The 25,332-nt window shown below is 48.2% G+C and overlaps 1 protein-coding gene across 3 annotated transcripts; it reads right to left on the bottom strand.

Annotated features, from left to right (window-relative positions):
• Positions 1 to 25,294, bottom strand: BSDC1 (BSD domain containing 1). 3 transcript variants are annotated; one of them, XR_007154692.1, is made up of 12 exons: positions 24,911 to 24,949; positions 24,584 to 24,644; positions 19,607 to 19,723; positions 16,384 to 16,551; positions 14,675 to 14,729; positions 11,887 to 12,002; positions 11,387 to 11,455; positions 11,147 to 11,225; positions 9,368 to 9,847; positions 9,207 to 9,282; positions 2,755 to 2,858; positions 1 to 1,298 (listed from the first exon to the last, which is right to left on the bottom strand). XR_007154692.1 is itself a non-coding variant. In XM_047870263.1 (11 exons), coding segments are annotated over exons 1-11 (1,284 nt in total). In that variant the 5' UTR covers positions 25,225 to 25,294; the 3' UTR covers positions 1 to 1,265. The 3 variants fall into 3 exon arrangements, 2 of the variants coding, with proteins under 2 accessions (XP_047726219.1, XP_047726218.1); XM_047870263.1 differs by lacking the exons at positions 9,207 to 9,282; positions 24,911 to 24,949 and adding an exon at positions 25,223 to 25,294; XM_047870262.1 differs by lacking the exon at positions 9,207 to 9,282.
• Positions 25,295 to 25,332: the final 38 nt, after the last annotated feature.

The raw sequence follows: 25,332 nt of genomic DNA, 5'->3' as shown, positions 1-25,332 counted from the left end.
TCCCATCAAAAAAAAAAAAAAAAAAAAAAAAAAGATTCTCTCCATCCCACCCCCCTCACTGAAGGTTTCAAGTGGAACTGACCACCACTCTCTTGGCGTACCTGACCACAATCCCTTTAAATCATTGGTGAATACACCAGATTATGTACAAGAATCACCAGAGCAGCATCATGAAGCACCAGGGTCTCCAGGGATTCCTGCAGCCCCTCAGTCCTCCAAGAGAGGAACAGCTTTACCAGAGCAAAGGGTGAGAGCCACAAAGACCGGGTCTATCTTCAGGAAGAAGAGCTTTTGCAGAAGCCTGATAAGAGTCTCAAGTTCACCCCCAGCATATCCCTTCAAGCAGCAGAAGGGCTGAGGTGGAGAAGTTGGGCTTACCAGAGTTGTAAGGACTCAGCTTTGATCGTTGCTCTGTACCGCCGGTAGCTGGCTTGTGTCCTAAGCTACAGGGGGGTCGAGGTGGGTAGCTGGTTGGACAAAGTATCCCGCCAGGCAATGCACAGAAGGGCCTGAAGTGACCCCCTCCCTTCTTGGGGAGGGGAAGAAATGCAAGAGCAGACTCTTGCAGGTGGCACAGCTGGGCTAAGGACTTGGGTGCATCTGACATGAAGAAGCCCTGGGAGAGGCATTGGGGACATACCAGCCTGGGCTGGACGAAAGGGAAGAGGTGAGAACTTGGGGTTTGGTCTCTAGATTTGGAACCACAAGGAACCTTTCTGGGAATGGAAAATGCCTGGGAAGGGGAGATTCCCAAGAGAGGCAAATTTCCCAGAGACGAATGCCTCTCACTCACTGGGATAGGAACCAAAATGTGCTTGCCATCCCTGTCAAGCTAGGACAGGTGGGATGGCCCTCCTTGCCTACTTTTGGGTGGACAGAGTGTTCTCTCAGCTTCCTCCAAGAGACTGGTGCTTAGGTCCTGCACAGATAGAAGGGCTAGAGTTACCCCTTGGGACTTCCCAGCAAGAGTCCCCAAGAACAGTGGGCGTTCAGCAGAGAAATGTAGGCTCTTCTGGTGAGGGGGGTAGGGCTCCTCCCCTTTGAGTCATCCTATGGTTGGCACAAGTCAGAGTTCCTGGTTTGGATTCAGTGAGCCCCTTCCCAGATGTAAGCAGAGGCCCAAAAGACCAGCAAAGAGCCACCCAGAGGTCTGGTTGACAGAAGCCATTGGGGGGACATTCTCAGTCAGTGTCTTCCAGGGCTGGGCTGAGGTGAGCGAGGGGGTGGGAGGTTCTGTGGGCGGGGGAGCTGCGCGCTCTGGCCCCTCATTCCCAGTCCTCCCACTCTACATCTTCCAGCTGCGGACAGGAGGGGATAACGGAGAGCACAAACACATATTTACTCCTCTGAGTCAAGCCTGGACCCAGCCTCCCCTTGCTGCCCCCATTTCCAGATAGCCCTCCCCTAAACATCCTCCCCCAACTCCCTGCACACCCCGCCCCCCACCCCTTGGGCCACACCTTGCCCCCTAGGAGAGTGAACCACTGTCTTAAGGAACACGTCTGGGAGCAGAGCTGCCCTGTGTCCGAGTGGTGGGGCTGCTGCTCTGATCATTCCAGACCCAAAGGAAATGCTTCCATCAGCCAACACTGGACACTGGGAGGGGACATCCTGCTTCCAGGAACCAACTCAGTCAATCCCTTAAGGAAAACTTGAGAGTGGCCCCGTGATCAGAAGCAAGGTGGCACTGTACTGCAGGTGCTCACAGGGTCTTCATCAGGGGCTCCAGTGCCCTAACTTCAGCTGAAGTCTCTCCAGGGAACTTTCTATCGGCCTGCTGTCAGCTGATCCCCGGTATGATGGGTTGTAGAATGACTGCCTGGGTATATGGTGGCCAGGTTTTACAGAGGGTCGCAAAGACCCAGAAGGCATTAAGCCCCTGTGGCATGATAGGGGATCATGGGCTTCTCTACCCTGAGTATAGTGAGGTCATAGAAGCAAAGTACTCATGGGTAGGTCTCTACCTCTCCCCAGGCTTCAGTTTTCCCATATGGAAAACGAGGCCCTGCCTATCTTTCTAATCTGTTTACCTCTTTACAGCAGGTTTATGAGCTACATGATAGAAGAAATCATGTGATTCTTGTGTAACAGTGGGAGTAACACTGACTTGAATGTTATATGTCTGGGTTGGAGCCTCACTCTTGCCACTTAGCTGTGAGAGCTTTTTTCCCTGCCTTTCATTCAAAAATGACTCCTTCTTGATTTTGGCAGGTAATAAAGAGTTAGAGTAATAAGGCCTCTGAGCTTCTAACTGGACTGGGTTTTGTGGTGGCTTCAGTAACATTCACTGAGAGCTCACATGTCCCAGGCACGATGCCTAACATGTCTACATGCATTACCTCTCACAGCTTATGTGCTTCTAAGATCAATTCTGTTTTCGATGGGAAAACAGAGGCTCAGGTTAAGTGACTCGCCCTAGATCACACTATCTTTTGTCTCCAAGGCCAGGAATCTATCTGTTCAGGTCCCATCCCTGGGAACCATGAATCAGAAGATCTGGGGCAGGGTTTGGAGTCTACATTTTTTAGTAGTTCCTCAGGTGACTCTGATGCAGAGCTAATGTCAGGTACTCTCTCACCATCTACCCTGGAACTGAGGGGAAACAGAGCCTGCTGACGGAAACCATTCAGGGCCTGAAGCTGCCATCTCAGGAACAGGGATCCACCCTGAGGGGACAGTTGCACTTGATGGGAGGAGTCCTCAAACACTGGGATCATTGGGCTTGCTTCCCTGTGGCCAGCCAGGCCCACTCACCTCCCCAGAGGCATCCACTTTGGAGAGTGCCATCTGTACTTCTTCTTCAGTCATGTCCAAGTCAAAGTCCTTCTCCCAGTCCTCACTGATGTCCGTGCTTGAGCCTGGAACCATGATCCACAGTGTCAAAGGTGGGAAGGGGTATGTATGAGCAGGTTGTAGCTGGGGGTTATGGCACTCTTCAAAAGGGCCTGGCAAATATACATCAAAGCTCTCACATTCTGTTGTCACTCTGGCTCAGTGATTCCACTTTTAGGAATCCATTCTAAGGAAAAATCTTGGATTCAGTAAAAGATTTAGCCAAAGGGATGTTCACTGTAGTGCGGTTATAGTGATGAAAATTAAAAAAAACCTGGGGCACCAGGGTGGCTCAGTCGGTTAAGCGTCCGACTTCGGCTTGCGTCATGATCTCACGGTTTGTGGGTTCGAGCCCGGCACCGGGCTCTGTGCTGACATCTCAGAGCCTGCAGCCTGCTTCTGATTCTGTGTCTCCCTCTCTCTCTCTCTCTCTCTGCCCCTTCCCCACTCATGCTCTGTCTCTCTCTCAAAAATAAATAAAAACATCTAATAAACAAACAAACAAACAAACCTGAGAGTCCACTGACAGGGAATTACAAAAGTAAATAAATGGTATAGTCACATGATGGAACATTATGTGGCTTTTAAATGTTAGGCTGTAGAGCACTTATATGCATGGCAAAATAATCTAAAATGATTAAGTGAGGAAAAGTAAGTTACTAAATAGTGAAGAAGCACTTTGGCCCAGAGGCTCCCAGGAGCCACAGAAATCTTCTAGAAGACATAAACAATGAACCTCTTCCTCTTCACTCACTCCACGCTACCTACACTGACCTCGCTACTCCTGAAACACACCAGACACATTCCTGCTTTAGGGCCTTCGCATGGGCTGTTCCTTGTACTTAGAACTCTCTCCTCAGACATCCACAGGCCAATTTCCTCACCTCCTTCACGCCTTTGCTCAAATCCTACCATCTAAATGTGGCCTGCCCTGACCATCCCGCTTTAAACTGCAACCCACTTCCGCACTCTGCTCTCTTTATTCTTTTTTCCATTGCATTTATCACTTTCGAACATATTACATCATTAGACTTAATATGCTTATTGTCAATAATAGAGGAACTAGAATGTGAGCTCCCTGAGGGCAGGGTTCTTTGTTTTCCTTTCTTAGGTATGCCCAGTGCCTAGAATACAGAGTTTGCACCCAACAGATATTCATGGACCCTTTTCTAAACCAGGGTTGGCAAACTACGGCCCATGGACCAAATCCAGCCTACTGCCTGTTTTTGGAAATTCAGCTTTGGAACACAGCCCTTGCCATTTGTTTACATATCGCCTATGGCTGCTTTCCTGCTACAACAGCAGAGCTGAGTAGTTCTAACAGACTGTATGCCCCCAAAGCCTAACATATTTGTGATCTGGCCCTATACAGAAAAAGTCTACTCATCCCTGCTCTGGGTGATTCTGATGCCTGCTAAGGTTAGCAGTCACTGCTCTAAACATTCGTTATTTGGGTAGGACTTCTTAGAGGGAACATAAAAAAATGTCCATGTGGGGGAGCCTGGGTGGCGCAGTCGGTTAAGCGTCCGACTTCAGCCAGGTCACGATCTCGCGGTCCGTGAGTTCGAGCCCCGCGTCAGGCTCTGGGCTGATGGCTCAGAGCCTGGAGCCTGTTTCCGATTCTGTGTCTCCCTCTCTCTCTGCCCCTCCCCCATTCATGCTCTGTCTCTCTCTGTCCCCAAAATAAATAAACGTTGAAAAAAAAAAATTTTTTTTTAAAAATGTCCATGTGAAGGTTATTACTAAGAAGAAAACTACAAAAAGAGTTTTTTTAAAAAAGAATATGCAGAAAAAAAGTATATGTATTATAAGTCCATTAAAAAAATATGCTCAAAGGGGCACCTGGGGTGACTCAGTTGGTTGAGCATCCGACTTCAGCTCAGGTCATGATCTCGCGGTTCGTGGGTTCGAGCCCTGCATCAGGCTCTGTGCTGACAGCTTAGAACCTGGAGCCTGCTTTGGATTCTGTGTCTCTCTCTCTCTCTGCCCCTCCCCACTCATGCTCTCTCTCCCTCTCTCAAAAATAAATAAGCATTAAAAAAAATATGCTCACAGATGCTTGTACACAGAGAAAAGATGTGTAAAATACCCACAAAAATACTAACAATAGTTACCTCCAGGTGATGAGGTCATGGGGTAATTTTCTTGGTATTTTTTTTTTTCTATAATGAACACATACTACTTTGTGACTTTTTTTGTCTATTAAAAGCATATTTGAAAAAAGTAGGTCCCTGATCTCCCAATGGCACGACCTGTAAACACGTCCTTGTTTCTTGTACAGCTTGCTCCTCACCAGGCACCCAGGCTCTGAGACCTCCCCTAAGCACTGCCTCTGTGCTCCTTATAAGGGGTCTTGCTCTGTTCTCACTTCCTAGCCACAAGCATCCTGGGTCTCTGGAGCCCTGTAGACCTCGATGGAATCTTTACTTTTTTTTTTATCTATTGTGTAGTCTTGGGTAAGTTATTTTGGGCTTCAGTCTATTTATAAAACAAGGATAAAACCACCCTCTTTGCAGAGAACCACAGGAGGAGCTTATTATGCAGATACCTGCCTCCCCTTCCCCCTCATTCAGATTCTGAACGTCTAAGTGGTGGCCCAGAACTCTGCATTATAAATAGATACCCGGGTAATTCTTTGTAGGCCTGGGCCTGCAGTTTGAGATCCAACAGTGTTAAGATTAGAAGTGTCGATGTGAAGTGCACGTAACACACATACACATAGTGGGGATTTAACAAATGGGGGCCGTTAAAGGCACGGTCTCAGAGTTCAGTAATTTTGCACGTGGTCCCATGGCTAGTCAGGGCAGACTGGCAACCAAGACCAGGTTCTTCGGACTCCGCATCCAAGTCTCTCTATGCCTTCAGGACATTTTGGTGGCACACACCTGGCTGGCTGTCAGTGTTGGCTTCCTGTGAGTTATGGCTGATTCCTCATTTCAGAGGTGTGGCCATGGCCATGACCGCTTTCCCTAACCTCAGGTTGCCCTCTTTTTCAGGCTTTAAATGTTAGGGCAGTCCTTCCAGGGGTGGAAAACAGAGTATCAGCTTACAGTTTTGGAGCACCTCACACCCACCCTCTGAGGTGGGTATTAACAGTCCCAGTTTTCAGATGACGAAATGAAGGCTTTGAGTGGCAGAGATGAGAACCAGGGCTGTCTCTGCCATGTGCCTCCTCCCACCATCTTGTCCTCTCACACAAGAGTACTAACATCTCCATTACACTGTGCATGTGGCGGAGAACTGAGCTATGCCAAAACAATTTAAGATTTCCTGATGGAGTTTGCTTGTTTTTTTAAGAAAGGGGAGTTTTCAGGTGATTACTAACCTCATAGTGTTGTCACTCAGCTCATTTTCTTCTGTTTAATTGGATCTCTGCTTCCCCAGAGAAGAAATGGAGGCAAAAGCCACTCTCAAGTCAGTCATTGGTGAAGTAGGGCCTTCAGCCCAGGGCACCTTCTGGTTTGCAGGCCATAGGCCTGTCTCAGTCTCTCCTTCCCCTCCTCCTGCTGAGGGAACCTGAGCAGGGTAAGTCCAGGCTCTTAGATTAAATGGCTCTTGGGTCAAAATGCAGGTGGGAAGCAGCTCTGCAAGGACAATGATTGCCCCACTGCCCCTGGACTGTGGGAGACTGTGTGGCTAGCCTACCCCAAGAGACTCTGCTGTGTCCAGAGACCAAGTCTCTCTTACGTCATCTAAGATGTAGACCTAAGAGAAAAACGGAGTCACTCACCGTCTCCAAGCCTTCATTATTTCTTTTTAAGATTCACTCTCTCTACTCTGTTCCCACTGTCCTCCTGTCAGTCCAAGGCCCCATCTTTCCCGACTAAGTGACTGCTTGTGGTGGGTCTTCGGCAGCGATAACCCAGCCCTCCTGCAAACCCCCGAGTGTCAGAGGCAGCAGAGCAATGAAGAGCTTATGCCACAGCTCCCCCGTAATCTCATTTTGTCCCATTTCAACCCACCACTCATTTTTCTGACCCTGCTCTCCCACAGCCCAATTCCAATGGAGCCTACAGTATTTTTTTTTAATAAAACAAAAAAATTTTTTTATATTTATTTTTGAAGGAGAGAGAGGAACAGAGTGTGAGGGGGGAGGGGCAGAGAGAGAGAGGGAGACAGAGAATCGGAAGCAGGCTCTAGGCTCTGAGCTGTCAGCACAGAGCCCAATGTGGGGCTCAATATCGGGCTCAAACTCACAGGCCATGAGATCATGACCTGAGTGAGCCAAAGTCGGACACTTAACCAACTGAGCCACCCAGGTGCCCTGGAGCCTATGGCTCTTTAATCCAACTGTTTCACTGTCTCTCCTTCCCTTTCCCAGCTCCAATTCCATGAGCCACAATTCTGATCACTTTTTTGCATATACTTGTGGACTTTCTTCTTTTCCTCTACTGATTTCCCCCGGCTAAACTTGAACCCTGGTTAAATCCAGCTCCCCATCTATTCTGTGCCTGCACCTAGCTACTGACTGTAGCTGGACAAAAGTACACCAGTGCTGACTGGTGTCTCTTAAAATTCATGACTGCTCTCTCAAACGGGCCCTTAGTACCACCCAGCCAGCAACTCCATACCACCTCTTGGGTCCCTCACCTACTCTTCCACTTTCCCAAAGTACTTTTTCATGCTTTTCTAAATACTTAGTGAGTGGGTGGTTGATCTCAAGTTTCCTACCAGTAAAAAAAAAAGGGGAGGGGGGCGGGAAATCACACAGACCTCTCTTGGGCTTCTGTGAGGACTGTGATATGCATATCCAGTGTTAGCACAGAGTGATACAGACATATAGAAAGTGCTCAGAGATAGTACCTTTTATCATCATCATTTCCCCAAAGCAGGGCTCTACTCATATTTCTTCCCTGATTGAGGACCTATTGTGAAACAATTACCCCCAATTTGTAGAGGAATAAATGGGGCTTAGAGAAGATCAGTAACTTTTCTGAAGTCACATGGCTTAGGAGCAAGATTGGGATTTGAACCCAGAACTGTTCAAACCCCAGAGCCTGAGCCCTTAGCCTCTGTACGCGAGGCTCTTTGTACAGGTCAGGCATCTACTGTGAGCAGCACGCCCTGCCGCTTTATGGCACCAAGTCCAACGTTCCAAGTTTGGCTAAGATTTTAAGTTCTTAAGTTCTGCTTCTGAGTTAACCCATCTACCCTTCTTATTCCTCCCTCTCCTGGGAGATAATACAGCAAAGTGGGCTTTACTCACCACTTCTCCTGCCCATGGCCTCTGCCATCTGGACTTTGTAGGCCCCTGAGCCCCGCAGCTGCCCTCAACTCTTCACCTCTCCTATACAATGCCTGTCTCCTCAGTAAACCAACCGCTGATGCCTGGAGCCTTCCTTCTTTCTCTGAACTCCTCCAGCATCAAGCCTGCCCCATACAGCTTCATGTTTCATCATAAAGACTGAAGCTTTTGCCCCTCCCTCCTCAGTGTCTCATAAAGAGTAGGTAGGAGCTCAATGGATGACCTCACTGAATCAGAGCCAGAAGGAAAGCATTGTGTTGGAAACTGGAAACCCTGTGGTTTCCATCAGGGAGCAAGGGGAGGGGTGTGGTGGGGCCAGTTTCCCTTCCACTGCAGGAAACCAGTCTCTCAGCACCAGAAGGCCAGGGCTCACCTGCTGGGCAAGTTTTGTGGCTGACTGGTACTGTGTGTGTGTTTCAGGAGAGGCCCTGGTGACAATCAGCTATCTCTGAAGAGGGATTCTGGATGTGGCAAAACAGTCAACCCCGGAGCTCTTACTGTCTTTTCCTTCCCAGAATTAGAGAGGTTCCCCTTTGACAAAAACTCAGAGTCTCCAGTCTCAAATTTCACTATACAGATAAGAAACTAAAGCTTTAAAACTTAAGCTGGGTCACAGCAAGTTCATGAGGATTCATTTAATTCTTTTTTAAACTGTATGTGTTTAAAAAAACACGTGGATTTCGTGCTCCTAATAATGGGATAAGCTTAGGGAGGCTAAATGACTTTCCTGAGGTCAAAAGGGTGAGGACCCCTGACAATCAATGACACAGGGATTTCCAACCCAGGGTAAGGCTTAATTGTCCAAACGGACAGTGTGGTAGTTATGGGCATAGGCTCTGAGTCAGAGACCTGGGCCTGAATCTGGGCCTGCCACTTCCTGGTCATGTGAATTTGAGCAAGTTACTTAACATTTCTGAGCCTCGTTTTCTTCATCTATAAAAGAAGGCAATAATACCGACCTGACTGGGCTGTGAGATGAAATAAGAAATTAAATGCAATATAACACACTAAGCCCAGGACATGGCATAAACCTTATTCTGTTGGACCTAAGACTCCAACGATTGTAAGATGCACTCTTATTTCAGAGCATATGTACAGCTTGGATGAAATAAGGTAATAAATACTCAACAGATAGCAGCTGTCACCATCATCAGTATCACAAATGAAAGGGTGAGGAAACTGGCACCACAAATGCTTCTGGGATCCTAAAGAGACAAGTCTGCCTTATGGGGTAACAACTCTTGCTTGTCCCCCTCCCCCCTGCTCCCTGGGATTTTGGCCTCGACTTACCTTTCTTTCCATTGTTAGAGGGCGTAGACTTCCCACTGTCCGAGTTCAGCTCAAACACCCGTAAGTCTGTGAGTACCTCCTCCCTCAGAGTCTCTACTCTGGCTGGAGGCCTAGGCTCTGGGCCACTGGGGCGGCCAGCAGGGGTGTGGGGCTTGAACTGAGCTGGGGGCGGGGGTCCAGTCTCACCCACATCCACAGCCAGGCCCTGTTCCTCCAAAGATGCCTCTAGCAGCTTCTGGGACAGGTCCTTGGGCAACACGGGTGCCTCAGCTGCAGTGGCAGGTTTGGCGATCTGGGTCACGGGGGAGATGCTCTCACTGCTCTCTGAGGGAGTCACCTCTGTTGGAGGCTCGGCCGGAGTCATCAGATTCTCTTCACAGGGGCTCAGGGGGCCAGGTCCTCCTTCAGGGGATGTGGAGGTTTTGGCCACAGGAATCTTTGCCTCTTTTGCAGAGGTGGGTGAGTCGCTCACAAGCTCCTCTGTTGAGAGAGAACAGGAAAGAGGGGTATGTACCCTGGTCAGCCCCAAGACAACCTTGGAGCTCTGAAGAGCTCTCAGGTTCGCACCAAAGCTTACTCTGATCAAGACTAAAGGGTGCAGTTTCCTCACCCTTTCCCCATCACGGTTCCTCTGCAGATACTTCCTGCTGGTCAAAGTCTCTCCTACGCTGAGGCCTAGCATATGTCTTGTGGACACTCAACTTCTGGCAGCACAGCCCAAGACGGTATTATAGATTCGAAAGCTAAGACTTGACAGTCAGTTCTGGGTTCAGGCTGGGCTCTGCTCTATCCTCAGTGTATGATCTCGGGCAAGACACTGAACTTTTCTTTAACTTACCCCCACTTAATAAATGTGTTAATAGCATACAGGTGGCTCCAACATACTATCCAAAGTTGAGCTACCAGGTAGAGGAGGCTGAGCTCTTAAGCGAGTGGTTCCCAAACCTGGCTAGGCACGAACCATTAGCAGGGGAGCTTGTTAAAAATGCAAGTTTGGGGGCGCCTGGGTGGCTCAGCCTGTTAAGAATCTGACTTCGGCTTAGGGTCATGATCTCACAGTTCATGAGTTCCAGCCCTGCGTCAGGCTCTCTGCTGTCAGCATGGAGCCCACTTTGGATCCTCTGTCACCTCCCCTTCTCTGCCCCTCCCCCACTCACGTTCTCTCCCTCTCTCTCTCTCAAAAATAAACATCAAAATTTTTAAAAAAAATTTAATGTTTATTTATTTTTGAGAGACGGAGAGAGAGAGGGCACGAGTGGAGAAGGGGCAGAGAGAGAGGGAGACACAGAATCTGAAGCAGGCTCCAGGCTCTGAGCTATCAGCACAGAGTCCGACACGGGGCTCAAACTCACGAACCGTGAGATCATGACCTGAGCCGAAGTCGGTGTTTAACTGACGGAGCCACCCAGGTGCCCCACCCCCCCAAATTTTTTTAAAGTACAACTTTGGCCACACCCCCAGAGTCTCATTTAGAATGGGGGAAAGGGAATCTTGAATTCTGATAAGCCTCCTAGGTGACTGTGAAGTGGCTGGCCCATAGGCTGGCAGGGGAATCTGTTGCTACTGACACATGTGATTTCCTTACCTAAACCGGGAATTCCGCCAGCCCAGGCAAACTTCTCCTTTTTAGTTCAGCCTATCCTCAGCATGGACAAGCGCCGTATACATGCCCTACGCTTCCCTGCATGCCAGGTCTCTCCGGTGTTCAGAGATGGCCAGATGGTCCCTACAGGCAGCACAGGACCTGTTACTTGCCCATCACCTTTCAATATCTCTTACCTTCTTCCTCCTCCCAGCCAGGCTCTTCAGAGATGCTCTGTTCTGCCCGTTGCTTCAGGGCATCCCTCCGGGCCTGCTCCTGAGTGTGGGGGAGATGGCCAGAAGCAGTCAGGGCTCACTCTCCCCAGACCCCGGCCCTGACCCCAGAACTCTTGGTACCTTGTGCCCCTTCTTCCCTCAACAAAATCCAGTCTACTTCCCCAAGGGCTGAGTGGACCTCCCCGGGCCAGGCCAGCATACCTGCTCTAGTTGATGGACTTTATAGAAATACCGATGCCAGAATTCTGAATGGGAAACAGCTGCTGGGACCTGGAGGGAGGGGACAGTGGAGATGAGACTTTGGGCGTGGTTGTGTACGGTCTGTGTCCCCAGCCTTATCAGCCTGCTCCCAGCTGCTCTGGATTTAAGATGTGGCTCTGTTGGCTGAGCGGTTTTCCTCAAAGCACTTAACACCCTTCCATCCCCAGACCCACTTTCCTGGCCTAGCTTGGCCAAGAAGAGAGAAAAGAATTCCCATCAGGTTTTGCTGGCCCTTCCATTTTTCCCCTGATTGCCAGAAGCCTGGCGAATCAGCTTTGCCCATGAAGAGTCTTGGCTCAGGACCTGGCTGGTCTGGCTCTAGAGGGTCTCAGACTGCTCTCTGGGCCAGGTAACTGCAGTGACTCTAGCTAGATATGTGCCTCCCACCTCCTGACACCTCAAGCTGAAGCTGGGTAAAGTCCTGCCAGCTGGGCCCTCACCATCTTGGTGTAGAGGGCCCGGATGGAGGGGCTGCCTACAAGGAGCTCTGAGATCTCCCCCTTCTTCTCCTCCAAGCAGAACTGGGAAAGCCAGGCGTCAAACAATTCCGGGGGCCCTGCAGAGGGACAGACACTGATGGTCAGTTTTTTGGGTCTGGAGAAAGAACACCGGGCCTACAGAAAACATATCTAAGCCTGGACATGGACAGTGAGGAAAGCTTAAGGTTTTTTTTCAAAGCCATTTGGCCAAAGGTGGGAGGTCGGGAAGGGTGAAGGGGTGGGTAGGCCCCACTGGTATCACGGCATAGCATTTAAGTGATCTCTAGAACGGGCTACTATCTGCACGTTCTCATGCTGCTTGCTTTTTAGCTCATTGCACTTGGCTACTGAACGCCCTCCTCTCCGAAACTGTTCTCAGGTCCCCAGGGACCCCCATGTTGCCAGTCTAAAGGCTACTTCCTGGGGCACCTGGCTGGCTCAGTCAGTTGAACGTCTGACTCTTGATTTTGGTTCAGGTCATGACCTCACAGTTTGTGGGATTTAGCCCCCTGTCAGGCTCCATGCTGACAGCACGGGGCCTGCTTGAGATTTTTTCTCTCCCTCTTTCCTCCCCACTCCTGCATGCACACACACACTTTCTCTCTCAAAAATAAATAAACTTAAAAAACAAAAATAAAGCCTACTTCTCTGCCCTCTCTCATGTGACCAGTCCGGCTTCTGACCCTGGGAGCCACTGTCGTCCTCGTGACGCCCTCTTCTCTTCTGGCTTCTCAGTCTTCTGTGATTCCCCTCCCACCTTTCCAGTTGTTCCATGTGAGTCTTCAGTGGCTCCTCTTTTTTCCTCTCCTTATGTCTTCCCATTCTCTATTTTCTCCTAAGATAACCTCTACTAAGCCACAAGTTTTAACCTCTCCCTCCCCCAACAACTCCTCAATCTGTCTTTGCAGCCCAGGCTACCCTTCTGGGCTCCAGAGCCAGGGGTCCAGGTGTCCTCTGGAAACTTCTATCAGCTCAGGTGCAGCAAATGCAACGTGTGCTCATTTTCTTCCATCCCTAAACTGTCCCACCTAGTTATCCACCAGAACCCTGGGTGCTGTCCTGGACTCCTCCTTTATCTGATCGCCCTGGGTTCCACCTCCTCGGTGTCTTCCACACCTCATTCTTCATTCCACCTGCCACTCCCTGGGTTCTGGACTTACCTCTGACGTGGGGATTCCTGCCAAGCCTCCTACCCAGTCTGCCCATCTTTCTCTGTGCTTGATGGCTCTTTTACAAAATAATAAAATAAGATAAAATAAAATAAAATAAAATAAAATAAAATAATAAAATAAAATAAAATAAAATAAAATAAAATAAAATAAAATAAATAAAATAAAACAAAATAAAATCTGATCACCTCAGGCTTCAAAACCCTTCAGTAGTTCTCTAGGGAGAGCTTTTTATTTATTTTTAATTTTTTATTATTATTTTTATTAAGTAAACTCTATACCCAATGTGGGGCTCGCACTCACGACCGTGAGATCAAGAGTCATTTGCTTCACTGACTGAGCCAGCCAGGTTCCCCTGGAGGGAGGGCTTTTTAAGCTAGGGTCCAAGCATGGGCTTCACAGAGGGTCAAAGACCTCCCATATGGCATTATAAAATTTTGTGGAGAGGGGTGCCTGGGCAGCTCAGTTGGTTAAGCGTCCGACTCTCGCTTTCAGTTCGAGTCATGGGATCGAACCCAGGCTCTGCACTGAATGGAGAACTTGTTTGGGATTCTCTCTCTCTCTCTCTCTCCCTCCCCCCCCTTCTGCCCCTCTCCCCTGCTTGTGCTCTTTCTCTCTAAGTAAGTAAGTAAATAAATAAATAAATAAAATTTTGTGAAGAGAGGGCCTGTCATTTTCAACAGATTTTTAAAGGCCTTTGTGACTAAAAAAAGTTAAGAACCACTACTTTGAGCCTTTTAGGACAAAAATTCAAACTGCATGGTCTGGCACCCAAAGCCCTTCCAGTCCGGCCCCCACCAGCAGCTCTCATTGCCATCCCTCCCTCACATGCACCCCTTAATCTAGACTTCTCAAATGCAGGACCTTAAAATGTCCTACTGCCATGCTTGAACACCTTCCCCCACTGCTAAAAACAAAATTAGTCTACTTGTTTTTCTTTTTAAAGTAGGCTCCACGCCCAATGTGGGGCTTGAACTCATAACCCTGAGATCAAGCGTGGCAACCTCCACCAACTAAGCCAGCCAGGCGCCCCCCAAACTAGTTTACTTCTAATTTATCCCTAAAAACTCAACGTAAGTGTCACATCCTAGGTTCCCCAGGTTGCACCGGGTGCTTCCCTTCTGGGTTCCTACTGCCCCTACCTCTACTATCCTTGCTTTATTCATTGTTTCCTGTCTCTCTTTCTTAACAGCAGGTTCCTGGAGGTCTGCACTGGGGTGAGGGTTTGAGTAATTTCTGAGCTCCAGTTCCCAGCCTGGGGCTTGCTGCATGAGAGGGGCTTGGCAAACAAGCGCCAAAGAGAAGGCAGGCAGGGCAGCAGGGCTGGGATGGAGCCTGAGCTGAGAATGAGGGAGCAGAGCAAAGTCTCTGCAGACTGCAGAGATGAACACAGTCTGGGTTCAGGGAGGAAAAGGGACTGTCAACCCATCCTACCACACATAAGGTACACTCTAGTCCCACTCTGGTCTCTCCACACAGGAGGTGCTGGGCCACTGCTATTAGAGACCAACAGGGTGCTCATCCCAGATTCCCGTGGTCTCCCTTCCCTGCAAGCCTCCCCCTCACCGCTACCCCCTCACCATCTGGTTCATTGCAGTAGGTTGCCGGGTCTGACTGCAGGCTGTAGAGGCGAGCCTGTAAGAAATAAAGAACAGAAATTCTGGAGTGCTAGGTGGAGAAAGCACCCCCTCTCTGACAGCATAGTCTACCATTGTTGTTGATTTAGGTGCTCAGAGACTGATCATTCCCCTGTACATTTATTCCCATTTGGAAATCAGCCTCAACCCAGCCTCTCCCCTGCTGGCTGCCAGACCCCACAGGGCACCTGTCGGCTTGCCCATGGCTAGAAAGGGGAATACTGGGCTAGGAGTGAAAAACTGAGGCTCCTGGAAAAATGGTCTCCCCTAGTATTCCACCTGGGGAATTAAGATACAGTGTAAGCAGGCTATAAACTTGTATGTATAAAATGCTTTTGAATTGCGTGAAACCTGAAAAACATTAGTGCAAATACACTAATAAAGTCCAAATTCATGGGCAAAATTTGAAATAATGTATCTCCCCAAATTAAAAGCATTCATCAAGAACTTCTTTCTTTTTTTTTTATTACGTTTCTTTATTTCTGAGAGGCAGAGAAAGACAGAGCACGAGTGGGGGAGGGGCAGAGAGAGAGGAAGAAGACACAGGATTGGAAGCAGGCTCCAGGCTCCGAGCCGTCAGCACAGAGCATGACACGGGGCTCGAACTCACGAACTGTGAGACCAGGTCCCGAGCCAAAGTCGGACGCTCAACCGACTGAGCCACCCAGGCGCCCCAAGAATTTCTTAATTCCATAGCCAGTCTGCCGAGTGAATTATCTGCCACGTTCCTGGTAAGGCCACAGGAGTGGCAAACTTTAGCTGGTCAACAGAAGACCCCACCTCCCCTCCTCAATGTTACGTGGAGCAAAGGCCAGCTGTCTGCGTTAGAGCTTCAGCAAGTGGCTTTGGTGACTTACAGCTGTTAGAATTTAAAATCCTACAATTTAGGAAATTTCACACTCCCACTCAAATGTCCACTAAGTGGTGGTATTGATACTAGTGCTGGCAGATATGCTTGACAAATCAGTAGGTTTGGAAAGGAAATTCAATGCCAACCTGCTGTGACATCACGCTGTGAATTTAGGAGAAAACACTCCATGAACTGTGAAGAAGTAATGTGAGAAGATAAAATGTGGAAGAAATACGCTACCATTGTTGTTGATCTAAGTGCTTTGAAGACATCCTCCCCCCATACGTTGATTCCCACTGGAAATCAGCCTTAACCCAAACGGGGAGAAGATCATACCTGTACAGCATTCCTTATCAAGGCTGAAAGCTGAAAGGACTCCCCAAGAGCAGCACTACAGAAATGACTGGAATAATTATGCTCTGTTCACTTGCAAGAATGTAAATAATTAAAAGGATGGTAAGAAAGATGCTGATATTTTTTATATATGTTTTTACAGCAGGTTATAAAATTCGATGTATAAAGTGCTTTTTTTGTTAAAACGAAAGAGTTCAAACTATCTTTACCAATGTTTGTAAACAAAAAGAAATGAAAGGTTATAGCCAAACAAGAAATAAGTGGTTCTCTTTCAGTGATGGGATTATGGATTTAGCGATAATTATCTTCTTGATTAGTACTATTCTCCAGTATAGTTATACACATATACTTATTTTCTGGCCTGAACACATACTGCTTTTATGAGTGCACATTGGAAGATGGCATCTAGTGCTGTTAGGCACCTGCAGGGGAGGCTGCTAATGAATACCTTGGTGCCATCATAGGGCTCAGCTGTGCCAGAGGGTGTGCCCATCAGGGTGATGACATCGCAGTCTATGGTCTTGTCTGGTGAGGGAGCGAAGGTGTCGGAGATCACCCCTAGGAAGTCAGACAACCCCTTCTTCATCTTCTCTGTTGCCCCCGAGGAGCCTTCAGTCTGCAGAGAGAAGCGGAAGAGGAAACAAGTGGCCCAGGAGCAGGCTGCAAGTTAGAGTTTGGGCTACTGAGGGGTAAAGCGTCAGGGGCAAAGGAAGCATCAGGGGTAAAGCATCCCTGTGTAGGGACCAGGGAAGTGCTCATGGCCTCTTACCCCATCTCTGAGGTTGGAGAAGGACAGAAGTAGCCACGGTCCCCAGACACCAGAAGAGGGTGTGGAACAGGACCCCGGTAGGCCTATATAGTCAGAGCAGAACTCCCTGACTCGCTGTTTCATCAAAATTTCAAGGCTAGTCATAGTGATCAAAAACTGGCAGGAGAGGGGATGCTCGGATGGCTCAGTTGGTTGAGCATCCGACCCTGGATTTCGGCTCAGGTCACGATCTCTCAGTGCGTGGGACCGAGTCCTGAGGTGGGCTCTGCGCTGACAGCAAAGAGCCTGCTTGGGACTCTCTGTCTCCCTCTCTCTATGCCCCTCTGCTGCTCATGCTCACTTGCTCTCTCTCTCAAAATAAATAAATAAACATTTAAAAAAATGGGCAGGATAGGATGCATGCTGTACACACTCTGTGGGGAAGGGGACCTGTGGGTGGAGTGGTGGGAAAGGTACTAGTTTTGGAGACCTAACCCCCTCTGAGTCAGCTTCCTGATCTGTAAAATTAGGACAAACAGACTTCCCTCAGAGGGCTGCTGTGAAAAATAAAAAAGATCAGGCATGTACAAGCCTGGCATAAAACAAACATCTACTAACTAGCAGTACTGTAATATCACAATGTCATCATCATTGTTGCTCAGGAAGTAGAACATTCTCTATGAAAGACCGGGGACATATGGGCAGGATGAGAACACATATCCTTGCCTAGACGCAAACCTGGGACCAGCTGAGGGCCAACGTATGCATTGTCTAGAAGGGGCAAGTGAGACACCAAGCTTGAGCCACACTGGCCGGGATATCCTTGAACAAGCAGAAATAGGATGCTGACAGGGCCAGGCTCTAAAAACCTCGCGGAAACCATAGCATTTACTCCTGATTAGGCTATCCAAGCATTTTACACCCGGAATCTATCAGCATGCCTGGCACATGCTAGCACAGATATACAATCATATTTGTCAAATGAAAAAAAAGGAATAAATAGCCACTTGGGTGGCTGAGTTGGTTAAGCGACCGACTGTTGATTTTGGCTCAGGTCATGATGTCACGGTTCCTGAGATGGAGCCCCACATCAGGCTCTGAACTGACAGTGAGGAGCCTGGTTGAGATTCTCTCTCTCCCACTCTCTCTCTGCCCCTCCCCTGCTTGCTGGATGTCTCTCTCAAAAATAAATAAATAAACACTAAAGAAAGAGAGAAAGAGAGAGAGAAAGAGAGAGAGAGAGAGAGAGAAAAGAGAGAGAAAGAGAAAGAAAAGAAAGAGAAAGAGAGAAAGAAAAGAAAAAGAGAAAAAAGAAACAAAGAAAGAGAAAAGAAAAGAAAAGAAAAGAAAAGAAAAGAAAAGAAAAGAAAAGAAAAAGAGGCGCTGGGGTGGCTCAGTCAGTTAAGCGTCCAACTCTTGATTTCAGCTCAGGTCATGATCTCACAGTTTGTGAGTTCAAGCCCCACACTGAGCTCTGTGCTGACAGTGCAGAGCCTGCTTGGGATTCTCTCTCTCTGTTCCTCCCTCACTTGTGCTCTTTCAAAGTAAACTTTATTTTTATTTATTTTTTTTTTTTTAATTTTTTTTTTCAACGTTTATTTATTTTTGGGACAGAGAGAGACAGAGCATGAACGGGTGAGGGGCAGAGAGAGAGGGAGACACAGAATTGGAAACAGGCTCCAGGCTCCGAGCCATCAGCCCAGAGCCTGATGCGGGGCTCGAACTCACAGACCGCGAGATCGTGACCTGGCTGAAGTCGGACGCTTAACCGACTGCGCCACCCAGGCGCCCCTCAAAGTAAACTTTAAAAAAAATAAAAATAAAATTTTAAAAAGGAATAAATAAACGGAAAAAATGAGTGGTGTCTCTGCTGCTGGCTGGACCCTAGCAGTTCAGCAGGATTACTATCTGTCACTCCTGCTCATGCTCATGAGTAGCTGTGATTAGCCTGCAGACAGTATTTTACAAGAGGAGTCAACAAAATTAAGGTTGGTTAAAAGAACTCCAAAACATGTTTTTCATAACATGGTTTCTAATCTCAAGGCAACTGATTCAGCTGGAGATCAGATGAAGAAAGTGCAATTTCCCCAATACTAAAGGAGAAACTGTTCATGCAAAACCTATATATTATACTTCATCGGAAGCTTGAGCTTTGCAGGGATAGCCAACCATACACTATTTTCACTTTTCACACTCACTTTAGAATCTAAATCCTATCTCACAAGAAGATTCTGCCACACATCTTTGATTAATAAAAACAGGGCCCGTAAGAATAGAAGTTGGCACAACCTTTCTGGAGGGTAGTTTTGCAATAAATATTAAAAGGCCTACAACTGTACTCACCGTATGATCCTTTCTAGTATTTTATTATAAAGAAAATATGAAGGGCAAAGATTTAGCAATTAGAATGTTTACTGTAGCTCTGTTTATCCAGTACCAGAAAAAAATGAAATAGGAAACTAGGAACTGGTTAAACCTACAGAACAAAATAACAAGCCATTTATGATGCTGGAGAATGAGGTTTGCAATGATTAAGCCAGAAAGTAGGTTATAAACCGTGATATTCAGTTGATTCCAGTTTTGAAAAAGAAAGTGGACAAAGTGAAAAAGAATGAGGAACATACTCCCCAAATATTAACAGTCGTTACCTCTGGGAGATGGAACTAGGTCTTTCTTTTTCTTTTACTTACGTGTATTTTCTAAACTGTCTACAGTGAATGACTTTGCCAGAAGGAAAACATTTGCTAAAACAATACAGAAATGGGAGAGCTTATTAATACTTATTCTATATAGCTTGTTTGCTTGACAGACATACTTCTTTCAAAGTGGGAGCCTATGGGGGAAAAACAATCACCTAATAGTAGAAAGGTTGGGGTATCAGGCTGTGAAGGACAGTCACTCAGAGCGTGAAGGGAGTACTCACAGCTAGCTTCTCCTTGACCACACTGGCTGTGGCTGCAATGGTGCAGGCCGTGTCATGCTGGACCACCTGGGTGAACTCTGTCAGGTCTCGCTTCATGAACTCCAAGGCTTCGGAGGACTACGGGGAAGACAACAGAGGGATGACAGAGCCAGCTGGCTCCACTACCCTTTGTTCCTGTTCCCGGGGCTGCTTCTATCCCAGACAGACACATGGAAACCTCAAGTGACATGGGAAGCCTCAGCACAGAAACAATGATTGCCTGTCCCAATCCCATGACCTGGGATTACCGAACAGCAGAGAGTACAAAGGGACTCCCTGCAGCTCTGAGAATCGGGATGAGACTCAGTCCTGACCTTTATAAGCTCTGTGGCCACAAGTAACTCTCATCTAGTTTCAGTTTTCTCCTGAGGGAGGTACACTAAATCGGTGGTTCAAGAGCAGACTGGGGAAGGGGGTGCACACAGTCCGGAAACGAAACAGACTCTGATGCATTGCTCTGAAATCCTTTAAGTCATGACATTTGTTTCAAATTTCAAGTAACCTGAAGAAAAGGTGTGTGATTTTTTTTTTTTTTTTTTATCAAGGGAAAGTGTTTCTATTTTTATTTATTTTTTATTACAGGGAAGTTCAGTTGAAATATGAGGCAGTATGTGAACTTATTTGTCTGAAAAACTAAATAAACATGTTGTACTAGTGACATTAATAATTGAGAGAGCGTTTATGAGCGATTCTTGGCAATTTAATACCCGAAAAAAGGTGTGTGGTTTTTACATTCCACAAAGGGGGTGTTGAGAGAAATACTGGATTGGATTGCCTCCGAAGTCTTGCTTCTACCATTCTAGGGTTCTATTCATCCATAGAGATCCTTCGGGCAGAATGAATATTTGCTTCTGTCAGGCCGACCGGCTGCTCACCCTGCACTCAGACCAGGTTTGAGAGAGCAGGCCCTCAGCCCTGGTCTGAGTCTTGCCCTGCTTTGTTTCATCCTTACCCACTCTGGGGTACCTTCCCAAACTACCTCTGTGCTCCCCTGGCAAGCCCCCTCATTTTGCACATGGAGAGTCACCTGAATTTTTTTTTTTTTTTTTTTTTTTTTTTTGCATTTTTGAGGGTTCTGGTGACTTTTTTCTGGTTTTCATCAGCCTGGGATGAAATGGGGTAGTCTCATCTATCAGCAAGAAGCTTCTCTGGGAGTGGGAATCATGTCTCCATTTCAGACTCAGGACTCTAATTGGAGTGGAGGGGCCATTTATGCTCTACCTCCATCCACTCTGCCATTCTCCATCCTGGTCCAGGCCAGCCTGCTCTGTCGAATGGACTCCTCGCAGGTTGTATCAGATACCTCTACTGCCTTCTCCTTGTGACACTGCTGGGAGCTTTGGAAGTCAGAGCAGACCAGGTTGCTCCTGCTTTACATTCTACAGTGCCCATAGTGTCCTATGAGCAAGTATACCATCTTTCCCTTCACTTACAAGGCCCATATAATCTCATCTCTGGCCCTCATCCTCTACCACTGCGTCCCTCACTGAGCTCTAGTTGGCTTTCCGCACGTTTCTCAGATGCTCTAGCATCTTCCTTACCTTCATGGTATTAGAACATATGGTTCTAACTCTTCCAAACAAATAAATGAAAAAAACACAACAAATAAACCCCTTCAACTGGTTAATTCTGGTTTCTCCTTCAGATCTATGCTTAAATGTCACTTCCCTGGAGAAGCTTCCCTGATGCCACCTCAGATTAGGTTGGGTCCCTGCTTCATGTTCCCAGGGCACCTGAATGTTCTCTAACATTTGTCATACTGTAGATTAGGATTACCTGTTCCAAGTCTAGCTTCCTGGATAAACTGAGTTCCCTCAGCACAGAACCCGTGTTTTTTGTTCACCGATGCTTTCCCAGCATGTGACACAGAACGTGGCATAGAGCAGGTGCTTAAATTTGCTTGTTAAATTTACATGTACCGGAGCAATTTTAAATAACCATTAGCATGATCATTTGATAAATGGCTGTCACTAGACTGTGAGCTCTGAGGGGACAAATATGAACAGACATGGTGCCTGCCCTCAAGAAGACCGTAGTCTACTGGCAAAATGTTCATAGAACAGTGTTGATACACAAGGGCAGAGTGGAGACCAGTGTATTATCAGGAAGTTGGAAAGACTTGGTGAAGGGAAGCCTGGACTGAGCCCTAAAGAATGAGCAGGAATCAGCAAAGGAAGCCTGCCTGGGGCATAGTAGGGCATAAGGCTTACCGAAGCCCATGTGCATTTCAGTCCTAACGAACATAAAAGGTAAAGCAAAACTGGTTTCAAATAAAGCTGGAGAGGTTGCCAGGGGCAACTATGGAGGGCCTGGTCAGCCCTGAGGGTAATGGGGAGCCACCAAGGGTTTGAAGGAGGTGGGACATGATGAGCTTTGCCTTTTTCACAGGTCACTCCAGTCACTGGCATGGAGTGCCATGGACGGGTCCAAAAGTGACAAGAGTAGAAGACAGACGAAAACCAGTCAGGAGGCTGCTGCTGCAATAGTCCGGAAAAGAAAACAGAATATGAATAAGGACAGTGCTGGTCAGGATGAAAGGATGGGACTGGTTCAAGAAATATTCGTCAAAAAAGGTAGATTTGGTGATTAAATGGATGTGTTGACTGAGGGCAAAAAAGAGTCAAGGAAGGGCCACTGGCTGCTAAACTAGGTGCCTGGGTGGATGCAGGGCTGCCAGCTGAGGGAGAAAATGCCAAAGGGGAAGCCCGCTTAGAGAGAGGGTGATGACAATGATTTCGGTCCTGTAGCATGTGTGGCGTATCTGGATAGTTGTCCATCAGCAGCTATTCTCAAACACTAAAGTTCAGAGTAAAGGACTAGGAGTCACTCCATCATGGAAATGGAGGAGGTCACCCAGGAAGCGTTTGTAGAGTGAACAGAGCAGTGAGCGGAGGACAAGACCCCTCAAACACTACACTTTTAAGGCGCAGGAAGGGGAAGTCATGAGACAGTCGGGAAAGAAAAGCCTGGAGATGTGGAGAAGTGAGAGAGAAGCATGCCACAAAGCCAAAGGAGTAGAGTTTCAAGAAAGAGGGAGTGATCACTAGTGTCAAATGCAGCAGAAAGGTCCAGGAAGATAAGGGCTGAAAACCACCCACTGGATTTGGCAAGCGGTAGGTGAAGCTGAGTGTGTTTACAGATAAGCTTGTATGTGGTAGCTGCAGGGATGGGGACGGAGTCATGAGAGATCACGCTGTTGATCTCAAATTATAAACAGTAGGAGATGAGGTTGTCTCCCAGAGGTAAAAGAAGAAGCAGTTGAACAGTGGACTTGAGGAAGAGTTAGGTCTGGGGAAAGTTTCTGAAGGCAAGGGGGAAGAAAAGCATATCAGAGACTGGAAAAGCTTGCTGGGTGTTGCTCAGGCCTGAGTAAGGTTGGTGAATCTGTGGTTGGGCCAAAGAGCAATATGACTTTCTCTATCGCTGTCTGTGGGTAAATGCAAGCACACATGTACACTATAGGATGAGGTAAGATGCACAGGAAGGTAGATTATAGCACCATCTCAAACTGTTGTCTCCAGGGCAGTACGCTAAGGGGTGCAAGGGAACTGAGGGTCCTGGGAATTGAGTGGTCCAGATGGAGCCAGGATGGGAAGGGGGAAGGAGGCAAGGCCAGGAAAGCACTGCAAGACCAAGAAAAAAAGAAAGAAAATGGAGGTAAAAATGGATGGGTGGTGTTTAAGGGATTTCCCCATCACCCTCCTCAGGACTTAATAAAAATAACTCCAGCTTATATACTATTTACTGTGTGCTAAGCATTGTCCTTGGTGCTTTACACATTATCACTCAACCCTTACAATACTATCAGGTAGGTATAATCAGTACTCCCATTTTGCAGATGAGGAACTGAGGCCTAGAAAGGTTAAATAACTTGCTCAACTTGGTCTAACAGTAAGCAGCTGAGAGGGAGATTAAGTCCTCTTTCTGAATGGGGTAACTGTCAAAGGCAGAAACAACGTCCACACCCCTGCTTCAAACTGGGAGTTCCCCAAGAACGAAGATAGAAAGCTAACCAACTATCTATTTTTCATGAGTTATGGTAAGACCAGCCTTGAGAGAAACACACAGGAGCCCCTCGCACACCTGCTGAATGAACGTCAGACTCTCCTTCCAAGAGATCGCTCAATGGAAGTGACCTTCTTTGAGGTCTCTTCAATTAAACTTCCTTGTGAAATTCTCCTCGTGCTTATCAACAACGTAAACAACTCAGGGCATTCTTAGATTTGCTAGGCTGTAGCTGAGAGGCTGTCCAGGATTGTATAGGCTAAAGGAGGTATTAAAATGCTCCCAGAGTAGAGGACTGATTTAACCAGAATCAGAAGCCTCCCGAGTCTGCCCTGAAGCAGGACTCACCCCAATTCCCTGAGGTAAACGGTAATTAACTTTTTTCACTGGGGCCCGCTTTGACAAACTAGCACGGAAGGGAACAGAAACACACAACAGCATTGTCCATTGGTGGAGCAGAGCCTCACTCATCCCACAGGGATTGCTGCCTCCCTGCTAGACTGAGCTTCGTGAGGCCCAGGATTGCAGCTTATCCTCAGGACCTGTCACAGAGTGCTGGCTGTGCCATTCTAATACCCGGATGACTAGAGCAGTTAAGTTTCTATCGCTAGCGTTCTTCTTCAGGGCCTAGATCAAATGTTCTCTCTTCTACGAAGCTGTGAATTTCCTGAGCTGGAATAAACTGCTCTTCCTATGGATTCCTACAAAAGGGTCGCGCCAGCCTTTAAACCAACATGTATTTCACCGTGGCTACTGTCACACTGGCCTGAGTCGGGGTCAGTCCTCCCTTACACCGATAAGGTGTAACAGTAGAGCTCGGTGGGCCTCATCTCGAAGGCCTGGCGCCCACGTAGGTCGGGCGGAGCCGCTCGGACCTGGTTGCAGTGAGGCGGAGCGAGGCCCTGCCGGAGGAAGGGCGCCGGCCCGGCTTACCTTCTCCTTGACTGCCTGGTAGCTCTGCTGCAGCCAGCTCCGCCACCATCCCACGTCCTCCCTGTGGAAGACAGACACATCTGGCGGCCCTGCGGTGCGACTCTTGCCCGCGCAACGATCGGGTCTCAGTTTCCCCCTGAGATGTGGTCCGCGGGCCGAGACTTGGCAGACCGCTTCCCCACCCCCCTCACACTGCGACTCCACCCCGCCTTTTCAGTTCCGTCCACTCGCGCGCTGGCCTCCTGCTCCCCACGGGGACCCTGGCCCAGCACCCCGGCCCTCAGAGAATTCAGGCCCCAACGCCGGAGAGCAGGATGACGGGCTCACCCTTCCGCCATCTTGCCCGCATGACATCACCACTATTTACTGACCTCTGACTTCCGACACGGCACCGCCCCCTCAGGCACCGCCCCGGAGCGCTCGGCCCAATCCTCGCGCTGACACCGCCCCCAGCCCAATCTCCGCTCCGGTCCACTACTGGGCCCCGCCTCCTTGAGCTCCGTCCAGTGTCCGTCTACAATTCGCCCTTCAACTCCGCCTCTGGACTCTTGGCCCAATCCTCACTCAGTTCGGTTCTCAGGGTCCACTCCCCAGCGGTAGCCCTACCCCCCTACAACAACTACTTTTTAATCAACGTACATCGGATACGGTGGCTGCTAAGGGCCACGTTCGTCCCTCTAGCTGGACCGCGGAGGCGCGGGAGCGGAGCGGAGAAAGGGAGGCAGCGGGGCTGGAGCTCGAAAGTCTGG

This window comes from Prionailurus viverrinus, chromosome C1 (assembly GCF_022837055.1).
Source record: "Prionailurus viverrinus isolate Anna chromosome C1, UM_Priviv_1.0, whole genome shotgun sequence".
Classification (NCBI taxonomy): Eukaryota; Metazoa; Chordata; class Mammalia; order Carnivora; family Felidae; genus Prionailurus; species Prionailurus viverrinus.
The sequence above is the reverse complement of the archived record's forward strand: the minus strand, read 5'-3'. Positions and strand labels throughout refer to the sequence as shown.

Bases quoted from the DNA above. Each gene is read 5' to 3' on its own strand.
- BSDC1 (XM_047870262.1), bottom strand. The intron at 9,848-11,146 runs GTAAGAGATATT...CTCTCTCAACAG, and splicing joins TGGCTGGGAGGAGGAAGAAG to AGGAGCTTGTGAGCGACTCA. The intron at 1,299-2,754 runs GTGAGTGGGCCT...TCCTGTCCGCAG, and splicing joins AAGTGGATGCCTCTGGGGAG to CTGGAAGATGTAGAGTGGGA.